At 47.4% G+C, this 13,028-nt stretch overlaps 1 protein-coding gene across 1 annotated transcript in view; it reads left to right on the top strand.

Moving 5' to 3' along the window:
- Positions 1–13,028, top strand: part of CROCC2 (ciliary rootlet coiled-coil, rootletin family member 2) — a 59,703-nt gene that overhangs the window by 28,818 nt on the left and 17,857 nt on the right. Inside the window, exons 14-17 of the mRNA XM_082466013.1 lie at positions 7,421–7,614; positions 10,723–10,850; positions 11,319–11,488; positions 12,094–12,270. Coding sequence (XP_082322139.1) covers positions 7,421–7,614; positions 10,723–10,850; positions 11,319–11,488; positions 12,094–12,270 — 669 coding nt within the window. The remainder of the gene's footprint in view (positions 1–7,420; positions 7,615–10,722; positions 10,851–11,318; positions 11,489–12,093; positions 12,271–13,028) is intronic.

Below are 13,028 nucleotides of genomic sequence, written 5' to 3' on the forward strand. Positions count from 1 at the left end.
GCACACGGCACATTTGGAAGTCACGCCGCTTCAGGATGTCAGCACCAGCGCTTTCTAACTGCAATGCTGCCTGACGTGGCTGATTCGAAGCCGTCCTCCGAGTGCTGGGAGGTGGGGAACGGGGGAGGGACACACAAAGAAGGACGTTTACATCAGGCCTGTCCCCAACATCCGGGGGCTGGGTTCTCCCCTGGTCAGAGGGTCGAAGGCCTCGGGCCCACTGATGCTCACACACTCGGGGGGAAAGGCTTCACTGCTCCTCTGTTGTCTTGTTTCTCTCCTTCCTGGACCACATCCACACAAAAGAGCTGCCCAATCACTCACTCGCTCATGCATTCCTGCGTCCGTTCCCAAATCTGCTGACGCGGATCTTCCATGGAGGAGGTCAGACTCCCTGGGACGGGACACTGCAGCACCTTTGCTTTCTCCTGACACCAGCCTTGTCGGTCCACATGGAAACCCTGTCTCTGCAGCGTCTCCGGCCCCCAGTGGCATTCAGACTTCATGGTCTGTCACCTGTGGGACTCAGTCCAGCCTCTTTCTGTTTCTCAGACTCTGTCCTATCCTTTTTGGGGTCATCTTTTCCTCTTTTTTTAGTCAAAGAGCGACTACACTCAGTCAGCCAGTGCACAGTTTTTGACAGTTGTAAACACCTGTGTAGCCACCACCACAATCAGGCTGCAAAGTGTCTCCAACCAGCCCAGCAGGCTCCCTCCTGTCACGGCCACCCAGGCGGCCTCTGCCCTGACCTGTTTTAGACCTTGTTGTAAATGGAGTCATGGGGTATAGACTCTTGAGCCCGGCTTCTCTCCCTCAACACGACGTCTTTGAGAGTCATCCCTGTTCTTAGGTGTATCAAGAGCTCCTTCTTTTTGACTGCATAGTAATATTCCATCATACGGATAAACCACATTTGCTTACCCATTCACCCGCTGCTGGACTTCTGGGTTCTTTCCATTTTGGGAGTGGACAAGACTGCTATGAGCATTTGTGGTCAAGTCACGTATGGATATTCTCATTTCTCTTGAGTAAATACATAGGAGTGCAATTGTGGAGTCACTGGGTAGGTGTGTGTTGAACTTTATAAGAAACTGGCAAGCAGTCTTCCAAAGTGGTTGTATCGTTTTACTCACCAGCAGCGTGGGAGGCTTCCAGCTGCTCCTCAGCCGCGTCAACATTTGGCATCGTCCGTCTTTATTTTTTAGCTATTCTGTGTGTGTGTGAAGTTATATGCCATTGTGGTTTTAATTGGCATTTTCTGATAACAAATGGCATTAAGCACATTTTCATGTGCTTATTCAATATTCACATACCTTATTTTGTCAAGTATCTATTCAAGTCTATTGCCTATTTTTATTGGGTTTTCATATTTTGGTTATGGATATATAGGAGTTCATATATCTTGGATAAAAGTACTTTGCCAGACAGATGTACTCACATTTCTGTGACTCGCCTATACATTTTCTTAATGGTATTTTTGATGGACAGAAAAGTTTAACTTTGGCAAAATTCAGTTTACCAAGTTTTTAAAAAATTTATGGTTAGTGTTTTCTAGGGGCTGTCTGAGAAATTTTTGCCTAGCCCAAGGATGAGACAATATCCTGCTCTGTTTTCATCTAACTCTTAGGTCTATGATCCATTTCAAGTTGATTTTTCTGTACAGCAGTGGTTCTCAAAGTGTGTTCCTCAGACCAGCAGCATCAGTATCACTTGAGAACTTGTTTAAAATGCAAATTCTCAGCTGCCCTCCCAAAACCTACTGAATCTGAAACTCTGCGGGTGGGGCCCAGAAATCTGGATTTTAATTATCCCTCCCAGTGATTCTGATGCACATTAAGGTGTGAGAACCACAGGTGTGTGGTATGAAATAGGAACTGAAGTCCATTATTTTTCATACTAACATCCAGTTGTTCCAGCACCAATTTTTGAAGAGACTTTCCTTTCCTCCTTGAATTATCTTGGCAACTTGTTGAAAATAAATTGATCATACATGTGCATATATGTGCCCAGATCATACTGTTGATCTGTGCAAACTGATCTATTTGTTCATCCTTTCACCAAAACTGCACTGTCTTCATTATTGTAGCTTTTTAATGTCTTGAAATTAAGTAATGTGAGTATTCCCATCTTATCCTTCTTTTCAAGATTGTTTGGCTGTTCTCAAACCTTTGCATATTCATATACATTTTAGAATTAGATTGTCAATTTCTATACCCAAAAAAGCCTGGTAGAACCTTGATTGGGACTGTGTTGAATTTATAGATCAATTTGAGAAGACTGGACATCTTAACTGTATCTAGTTGTCTGTCCATGAACATGGTATATCTCTCCATTTTTTTTCTTTACTTAATTCCTCTCAGCTGTGTTTTGTAGTTTTCAGTGTAGAGGTCTTGCACATCTTTGATTAAATTAATTCCTAGTTTTGATATTGTGCCTTGCTGTTTTAATTTCATTTTCCTATGTCCATTACTAGTATATAGAAATACAATCTCACAGATTAACTTTCAATCATGTAACCTTGACAAATTCACTGATAAGCACCAGGGTTTTACATGTACACAATCATGTTATCTGTGAATAACAACAGTTTTACTTCCTTTCTGATCTCAGTGACTTTTATCTCATCTTCTCTTAATTCACTGGCTAAAGACCTACAGAACAAAATTGAAAAGAAGGAGTGAGAGTGGCCATCCTTCTACCAAACTCAACCACGGGGAAAGAATTCAATATTTCACCACACAGTGTGATGTTATCTATAGGCTTTTCATAGATGCCTCTTATCAGATTGAGGAAGCTCTCTTTTATTCCTAGCATGCTGAGATTTTTTTTAAAATTATGAATGGGTTTTGAATTCTGTTAAATGTGTTCCCTGAACGAATTAAGATAATCATGTCATCGTTCTTATTCTGTTAATACAGCTAATTATATTGGTTTATTTTTTAATGTTAAAACAACCTTGCATACCTGAGATAAACAATTTCATAATGTTTTGTTAAGGATTTTTACATCCATATTCATGAGGAACGTTAGTCTATAATTTTTTTTCTCATAATGTTTTTGTCAGATTTGGAATGCGGGTTATGCTGGCCTCACAAAATAAGTTGGGAAGTGTTCCCTCCTCTTCTATTTCCTGAAAGTGTTTTTAAATTTCTATTTCTTCCTTAAATGTTGGTAGAATTCACTAGTGAAGTCATTTAAGTCTGGAGTTTTCTTTGTGAGAAAAGTTTTGATTAAAATTTAATTATTTATTAGATATAGGGCTATTAAGATTTCCTACTTGGTCTGTGGCTGTTTCTTCTGCATCCTAATAATTTTGCCTGTTGTGTTTTTATTATCATTCAGTTCAAACTATTTTCTCATTCTCTGGGTGATTTCTTCTTTGACCCATGGATTATTTAGACATATATTACCTAATTTCCAAATATGGGAATTTTCTAAGTATCTAATTGTTATCAACAACTAATATAATTCCAATAAGGTCAGAAAACATACTCCATATTATATGAACAGATTTAAATGTATTGAAGCATGCTTTATGGCCCAGCATATTATCTATTTTGTTGAACATTCCATGTTCCTGTAAAAAGAATGTGTATTATGCCATTGTTGAGTGTAGTGCCTATAAATATCAATTAAGTCAAGTTGCTTGATACTGTTGTTTAAGTCTTCTGTGTCCTTGTGGGGTTTATTTTATTTGTTTGATTTTTTTTGTCTACTTGTTCTATTAATGACATTTAAATCTCTACGATTGTGGAATTGTCTATTTCTACCTTTAGTTCTACTTTTGTCTACCTTTTGTCTACTTTTGCTTCATATATTTTGAATTCCTATTTTTAGGAGCATACAAATTAGTATTTTATAGCTTCATGATGAATTGACATTTTATCTTTATAAAATGTCCCCTCTTATCTTTGGTAACATTTGTTTTCTTGATATCTAATTTTCCTGATATTGATATAACCACACCAACTTTCTTTGCTTACTGTTTCCATGTTATATCCTTTCCATACATTAACCTTCAATTCATCTGTGTCTGTATATTTAAAGTGTGTCGGGTCTTGCTTCTATATTTACTCTGACAATCTCTACCTTTCAACTGGAGTGTTTACATCATTTACGTGTAAGGTAACTGTTGATATGCTTGGTTCAAGTCCACCATCTAGGTGTTTGTTTTCTATTTATCTCTTTTTTTTTGTAAATTTTTACATTTTGCCTTTCTGGATTTCTTTTGGGTTAGTTGCATATTTATTTAGTATTCCATTTTATGTTCTCTGTTAATTTTTTTTAGCTATACTTCTTCTTATTATTATTTTAGTGATTACTCTAAAGTTATGGTATGCACAGTCTATATTAAATAACATTATACTATTTCACAAACAATGTAAGATCGTGACAACAATATACTCCACTTACCCCTCCCATCCTTAGGGCTTGTTGCCATATATTTTATTTATGCATACATTGTTATAAACTCTATAATACATTATTAATATTTCTGCTTCAAATGGTCACTTCAACCACACACATACACACACACACACACACACACACACACACACACTTCAGCTATCTAGTGAAATTCTCCATCTTCTCGGATATGTTCTTGAACACATTAAATATAATATTTTTCAGGTCATTGTTTGATAATTCCAACATCTGGACTCCCAAATTGGGTCTATTTCTATTGTCTTTTATCTCTTAGTTTTCAGTCCTTTGGCCTTATCTCCTGGTGCTTAAAATTTTTTATTGAGTGACAGATTTTGAGGTTTTGTAGAGCTAATTTGAGGCTCTGGGTGATATAAACTTCTTCCAAAGGGAATTTGCTTTTCATTTTAGGATATCAGAGTCAGGGCAGATCACCTTTATCCAGTCTTGGATTTAGCTGTTTTGTAACTGGTTTCAGTCTTTTTTGAAGAGTGAGCTACCTTAGGGTGTTGACCTCATGGTATAATACAGCTCTCCTGTGCTCCTAACTAGGGCCCCCACCCTGAACTCTGGGTTTTGTTGTCTCAATTCTGAGATTGCCAAAAGTTCTGCCTGATCTTCCAGATGCTCCGCTGTACTTTCTGTTCAGATTCATAATCCCTTGGCCCTATACTGTGGTGAGTTATAAAAAAGCAGTACCATTTTTTTAAATGTACAGCATCTCAGACTTACCTCCTCTCTGACGTCCTAGCCTCCTGTGCTATGGCTGCTCTGGTAGCTCTGAACTCCAGATCCTGTCTCTTCAGTCTTATAAGCCTGCTGAAGCCATAGGACACCTCCCAACCCTTTAGCTAAGGCTTCATCGTCGGCTCCCAAGGCTCTGGCAGAGCCTCTTAGGAGCTGGCAGATCCCTCAAGGGGAAATCTGTGGTAGAATATTAGGGTCACCTGAACACATTTCTCTCAGTAATTGGACCTCCTTGGGTCTTGACTGCCTTGGTATCTCTAAGTCCTTCACACGGATATGTTGGAGGTGTGCTGTACAGCTTTTCTAGCTGCTATGGTGGGAAGGTTGGTCTCCAACAACCTACTTCACCATCATCAGAAGCAGAAAGTTGTGTTCTTCATTGATGAAGAATATTTTCACTAGGTATAGAATACTAGAATAGCCATTATTTTCATTCAGCATTTTGATGAACTCATTCCACTGTCCTCTGACTTTCACTGTTGCCCTTTGGAAGTCAAACACCAGTCTTATTGCAGCTCTTTTATAGGTAATGTGTGGTTTTTCTCCTCTGATTTTTAAAGATTTTTTCTTTATCTTTGGTATTCAGAAACTTTTTAAAAATTTTGTTCTGAAATGTTATTAGCATTTTTTAATTGAAGTATAGTTGATTTACAACATTGTGTTAGTTTCTGGTGTACAGCATAGTGATTCAGTTATACATATATATATATTGGGTATATATATATTCTGTAACCTTATGGAAAAACCCAAACGAATTTTTTGGCCAACCCAATACATATTCTTTTTCAAAATCTTTTCACAGAAACTTTACTAAGATATATCTAGGTGACATTTTCTTTGTTTTTATCCTTTTGGAGGATTGTGGCTCATTTTAAATTGGTGGCTTGATGTATTTTATTAGATTTGGGAAATTCTTGTCCAATATCTCTTCAAATATTCTCTCTCCTCTCCCTCTGCAACTCTAATTACACATATGTTGGATCTTTTTGCCTTGCCCTATACGTCTATTACACTCTTATCTGTATTTTCCGTCCTTTTTTCTCCTCATGATTCAATCTAGTACATTCTTTTGTCTGTCTTCCAGATTATTAGTCTTCTATCCTATATAACCTGCCATTGAACCCATCTATTAATTTTGGTTATTGTATTTTCAAATTATATTATTTATATTAAGTGTCGTGAAATTCTACATTTCACCATCCATCTTCGTGAACATGTTAATCACAACTATTTTAAAGTCTGTGTTTGATAACTCCAACATCTGATAGCCAGGGGGACAGGGAGGCAGTGTGTCTATTTTATGTTCTTGCATGTGATTTTATGCCATATGATTCTGTCTCTGATATGCCCGGTCATGTTGATTAACTGCCAAGTATCATACATAAAAATTATAGAAATAATTTGAGGATCTTGATGATGCTATTCTTCTTCTAAGGAAGATTTACTTTTGATTCTGGCAGGCAGTGAAGGTAGATGATCACCATAATCTATGATTGAGGTGATTCAAACCTGAGCTTCAGTCTTCTGAGGGAGAGTCTATTCTGATTCACCACCACTACTAGGATGAAGCCCTCCTGTGAATACAACTAGAAACCTGGGATGTTTATCAGGACCCTTCCGCTTTGATATCTGTAAACTCGAGTTTTTGTATTCCTAAGGTCACAGTACTGCCAGAAGCTCTCCTTGGCTTCTCAATTCCTCAGCCCAGACTTTTAAATCAGCACATGCTCTGAGGAGAGAAGAGATACTGAGTGGTGGGCTCACTCCTCTGTTTCCATTTCCTCCAAGATCTTGGCTCCTTCAGTCCCAGCTGCCTTGGCAGCTCTCTGAGGCCTTATACAGATTCCTGTGATAGGTTTTGTCTAGATTTTTGTGATGTTCTTGGTGGAGGTGTTAGTCTGCAACAAGCTGTTCCTCTGTCACCTTCTTTGCATTTCTGTGCCATGTCTCCTGACCCCAGAAACTTGTGGCCCAACAGAGGTTACCATTTAGATTGGCAGCTGGGTCCCACCTGGGGGTGCTCAGTTCAATAATTTCTCCATCATGGTGACAGGAGTGGAGGTCCCTCTGCTGTGAAGACACACATGCACCAGGGGTCCAATATGTCCCATAGCCACCCTCCTCCTCCACTCTTTCCTCCATGCCGTTCTGCATGAAACCACTTTTTCTGAAGTCCTTCTTTTCCCTTGAGAGGCCCCTCCTCACACTTCCACTCTCTCTGCTGGACTTTCCCCTCCCCCTGCCCTAGGTCACATGCAAGAAACAGGCCCTGGAGGAGCAGCTAGCCCGGAGCCTGCAAGACCAGGAGACCCACGTGGCCGCTCTCCAGAGGGCCCTGCAGGAGAAGGAGGCTTTGTCTGAAGAGCGGGCCCAGCTGCTGGCCAAGCAGGAGGCCCTGGAGAGGCAGGGCCAGCTCACAGCTGAGGAGGCAGCTGACCTCAGGTACCTGGGGTCGGCAGGGAGTGTTCATGTGGCCCTGACCTCAGGGAGCCTGTGGTGTGGCAGGGATGGACAGTCACTCAGCGACTGTAAGGCAGGGCAGGTATGTCTACATGAGAGAGAGGCTGTAAGTGAGGGGCAAACACAGTGCCTGTGGGGTCAGAGAGCACCTAGAAGAGGTAAATGCAGCGAGAGCCTTCCTAGGACAGTGTTCCTGAGAGAGATGTCTGCACTAGCCCATCTCAGACCAGCAGAAAAAAAGGTGTGGAACGTCCTGCTCATGGATCTGAGAAGTTCAGGGTACACACTGCTTCAGGCAAGGCTGGATCCAGGCGCTCCTGTGGTGCCCTCAACAGCCTGCCTTTCCCCCATCAGCGTGGCTCAACTCTAAGGAGACTTCATTCCTGGGCATGCTCGGGGTGAGAGCTGGCAAGATGGCCAGCGGCCACGCCCAGCTTCTCCTCCAGCAGACACAGAGCGCCCTTCTCCCCACGAGGCCTGAGAGCCACTGCCCACAGCCGTCTTGAGCCGCTTGACATCCTTGAGGAGATCCTGGGCGTCGCAGGGCTCCGACATGCAGGCTGGGGCCCCATGACTACCCCTGGAGCCAGGGGGGTGGCAGCCCCAGGGAACCACGAGGCTGGGGGTGGGGGTGAACCCTGAAGACCATCGGGGCCACTTCCAGGAGACCTGGAACAGACACTGTAGGCGAGAACAGCGTGCCCTGCCAGCTGTTGCCTGGTGAGCTGAGCTGGCCTGTGACCTCTAAGGACATCCAAAAGCTGGTGGCTTTCTGCACCTTGTGCCCTTCTCAGGAACATCAAAGTATTTTTGTAGAAAGAGTTCCTCCCGAAACTCCAGAACTGGGGGCCATGAGGAAACTTAGAGGCCCAGGTCCTTGAACTTCTTCACAGAAGACCTCTCCTCCCAAGGAAAGCGTGGGCACAGATTGGAGCAGGAAGCCCGATGAAGTCTCCTCCTGGTGGGCGGCAGCAGAGGGTCCCAAGACGCCACTCCTGGCCCCCTCCCAGGCCCCACCAGTGCTCAGAGGACAGGGGAGGAGGCCTCTTTCCTCCCGCCAGCATTTGCCGCCCAGATCATGGGCCCTGGTCAGGGGACCCTCCCCCAGCCTCAGCACTGGGCCCAGGGCCTCTGTGCATGGAGGCCCTGCAGCTCCCAGACGGAGTCCCACACCCACTGAACAGCTCTTGGCAGGGACCAGTCTGAGCTTCTGGTGACAGGGCGGCACAGGACATGGCTTGCTTCTCCTGAGGACCGAGGAGCCCCAGTTTCAAGGTCCTCCGGCCCCCAGTCCCAGGCCCTGACAAGGCTGCAATGCCAGGGACCTTGTTTAGTTCTCAGGCTCCAGCTCGATGGACTGGGGTCCCACCTGCACCCCACGCACCCTCGCTGGTGGTGCCGGGCCCCCTTCCAGGAAGTGAGATGCTCCCGGGCTCTGGTGGAGGGACAGACTGGACACATCCTTAGTGTGTCCGGGACCGGTACAGGCCACTCCCCTCAGAGGGGACCAGGTGGGCACAGAAAGCTGGAGAGAGCCGTCCAGACGTGGAGAGTGGGGAACACGTGGGGTGCTTAAGAGGGTGGGGACTGGAGGGGGGATGGGATATCAGAGGAGTGAGGTTCCTGGGCTCTGCAGACACCAGGGCGCCCCGGAAGGTGCTGACAACACTCCACTCCGACACTGGCGGCAGCGGTGTGCAGGGGGCCCGAGGGAGACTGTGGCGGGGCTGGGACGGGCTGAGCAAGGTCCCGCATGGCCCGTGGCCCTCCCTGATCCACCAAGCCGTTTGGGGCTGTGCATCGGCTGTCTGTGTCTTCATGTGGGTATCTGTGTTGAGTGTTTGTGGTGTGTCCTCGTTGGTTGGTTGGTTGGTTGTTTTTTTCACCATACATCACCCAGCACTGGACAGAGCACACGCTCGTTGGCTGGCTGGTGACTGAAGGATTCGCTGTCAGAGATGCAGCCCATGTCACCACCCTCCCCAGAAGCGGGCGCCGCTGTGAGTCACCTTGTTCACACCAGGCACTTTCTGAAGGGCTGCGTCAGTGCCCAGACGCAGAGGCGGCTTCTTCACGCGGGGGAATCGTGCTGCGCGAGTTCCGCTCTGGAGGCTGCTTCTCAGAGCGACTCTTTAAGAGAATGTCCTCATTGTCTTAGCAGCTGACGAGATGCCCCGTAGTTTCTGAAACATTCTAGCATTTCATGGTATTGAAGCTGAGTCTGATTGACGCCCTGTGTGACACTACGGGGAACATCCCTGCGCTGTGCCATTGGTTCATGTGTATTTCTGAAGAACTGACCCCTAGAAGTGGGACTGCTGGCCCAAAGATATGCACGCTTTACATTCTGAAATTTCCCAGTCCCCCCTCCACCAGAGAAAGTCATCCTCACACCCTTGCCAACAGTGGATACGATCGTTATTTTAAGCTTTTGCTAATGTGATACGTAATCGATAACCATCACAGTTGTGATTTGAAGCCCCTTGAGGACTAGTGAGTTTCTTATGTTTATTCACCATTTGTGTTTTCTTTGTGAATAACAGTCATTGTTCTCATTTTTCTGTAGGATCAGACGCTTTCTGTCACTGATTGGTAGGCGCTCCTTGTATATGACGGGTATTAACCCTTTGCATATTTAGTGCAAATATTTTCTCCAAGTCTGTCCCTTGTCTTTCGACTTGGTTTGTGGAATCTTTTCTGCACAAAAGATTCCGTCTCCCTCTCTTTAAGTGTATTCAGATCTGTTGGCCTCTTTATTTTTGTCTTCTGGCTTTTGTGTCTTGCTTACAGATTATAAAATACCCTTCCGGATTTTTTTTCTACTATTTTTACAGTTCTGAGTTGCTTAGTTGTTGTCTATTTGTTTTGTTTTTGCGTTTTAGCTTTTCAGTCCACCTGGAACATTTGTTACGCAGGGTCCAATTTGTTCTTAGAGACTTAAGGTGAATGAGCTGTCCTCTGCTCGCCTTCTGACGAACTTTCCCGGCCTTGGCGGCCACCGTCCTGGCGCATGGGCTCCACGCCGTCCCTCGTTGGCGGGGTCCTCCGCCAGCGTCAGTGACTCGCCTGCTGTTTGGTGACTCTCTGCAGGGCCGAGAGGGACTCCCTGGAGAGCAGCCTCTTTGAGGCCCAACAGCTGGCGTCACAGCTGCAGTCACAGCAGGAGCAGCTGGAGGGAGAGGCCCGGAGTGCGAGGCTGGCCCGGCAGGCCCTGCGAGGTGCTCCGCAGACGGGCTCGCTCTGCTGCTCTCCCCAGATCAGCCCCAGAAGGACCCCTTAGATGAGCCCGTCCCCTGATGCACTGCTCCCGCTCCCCGGCCCCCAAAGGGGCCCAAACACAGCCTAGAGCGCGCGTGTCTGAACGAGCCGTGCCACTGCTCTCTGTGATGGGCACTGCTGCCGGCGCTGGCCCGAGGCTCAGAATGGGCTGTGGCCACAGGGTCAGCGTGGCAGCCCCCGGCCCCCCCCACCCCCCGCAGCATGCGGGCTGCCCAGCGCCGGCTGGGATCAGGACACGCGCCTGCAGTGGTGCCCGGGGGGCTCTGTCCCGCTGGCTTGGGCAGCATCCACAGAGCCGGGGGCTGTCACTCCACAGGGCCTCACAGGGCCGCAGGGTGTTCCGGGAGATGAGGTGGGGGTGAGGGAGGGCCCCGTGGCGGGTGTCGGATGCGCCTGTCCCTTCACAGTGCAAATGGAGCAGCTGAAGAGCACCTGGGAGGTCCAGGAGACGAAGCTGCAGAGGGACGTGGGGCGGCTCCTGCAGCAGGTGGTACAGCAGAAGCAGGACACGCAGCTGGCCCTGGAGAGCCAGGCGCTGGCCCACCTCGAGGACCTAGCCCGGCTCCGGAGGGAGAAGGTCTGCCTCCCTGGGACCAGCCCCCAGCTGCCCGGTCGCTTCCCGGGAGTCTACCGTGTCCCCAGGGACGGCAGGCACTTGGGGAGGGGCCCAGGAGACCAGCCGGGCGGCAGGGGTGCCCAGGCCACGCGGAGGCTGGGCAGGAGGACCCTTGACAGTGCGCGTGGGCGGCCGGGGCCCCGTCCCTCACGGAAGAGGCGCCCACGGGCGTCGGCTGACCTGGCCGCAGTCTGAGGGCCCATAGCCGGAGGGAGCTCTGTCCCCCTCTGAGACGTCCCACTGGTCACAGGCCCAGAAGGCCTCGAGAGACACGTCCGTACACACTTTGCATGTCAGGGTGCCTGGTGCTCTGTGGAGGCTCAGGAAAGGTTTCTGAGCTGTGACTCGAGTCGGGGGTGGTGGCCGCTGGGGCCCAGAGCGCCCTCCGCCGCGCTTGTCTCTGCGTGTGAGGTGGCGGCGTGAGGCTGGCTGGACTGACCGGTCCCTGGGCACCCGTCCTGCCCGACGTCCCATGAACCTAGTCTCACTCAGGAACACAGGCTCCTGCTGGTCTTACGAGTCCTGACCTGTGAGTCTTCACAGCCTTTCCCTTTTCCTCGGCCCAGGAGACCCTGAGTCTGTCTCTGACAGAGGAGAAGGAAGTGGCAGCACGCAGGCTGGAACAGGAGAAGGAGCTGGTGGCAAAAAGTGCAGCCAAGAGCGAGGCTCTGAAGGAGGAAATTCAGAGCCTGAAGCAAGAGCGGGATGAGAGTCTCCTTCAGCTGGAACATGAGATGCAGCAGGTGATGGGCGGACCACGAGGCAGTGGGGCGTCCTCATGCGTGCTCACCGTGCCTTCTCCCACCCAGCAAGAGGGCTGTGTGGGGCAACCTTTCCACGTCACCGTTGTTGCAGCTTTGACCTTCCACAGCAGTCCTGGTGGACAGACATTCCCCCACCTACCATCCACCCATCCACCCATCCACCCATCCACCCATCTACCCATCCACCCATCCACCCATCCACCCATCCATCCATCCATCCATCCATCCACCAGTCCAACCATTTGTCCATCCACCCATCCACCCATCCACCCGTCCATCCACCCATCCATCCATCCATCCAACCATGCACCCATCCAACCATCTGTCCATCTATACATCCATCCATCTATCCATCCAACCATCTGTCCATCTATACATCCATCCATCTATCCATCCAACCATCTGTCCATCCATCCACATAACCATTCATCCATCCACCTGTCCATCCATCCACCCATCCACCCATCTATCCATCAATCCACCCATCCATCTACCCATCCAACCATTCATCCATCTGCCCATTAATCTACCTGCTCATTTATACATCCATGCAATTCACTGTCCCTCCACTCCCTTGTCCATCATCCATCCATTCACTTGAATAGCCATCCTTTATTCACACACCCAGCTGTCTACCCACATACATGGCCATCTATTAACATACCCAGTTGTTCATTCACACACCTGACCATAAATCTATCCCTCAACTTGCTTAAACATCCATCCAACTATCCATC

This window comes from Balaenoptera physalus, assembly GCF_965194825.1.
Source record: "Balaenoptera physalus genome assembly, chromosome: 6".
In the NCBI taxonomy this organism is placed as follows: Eukaryota; Metazoa; Chordata; class Mammalia; order Artiodactyla; family Balaenopteridae; genus Balaenoptera; species Balaenoptera physalus.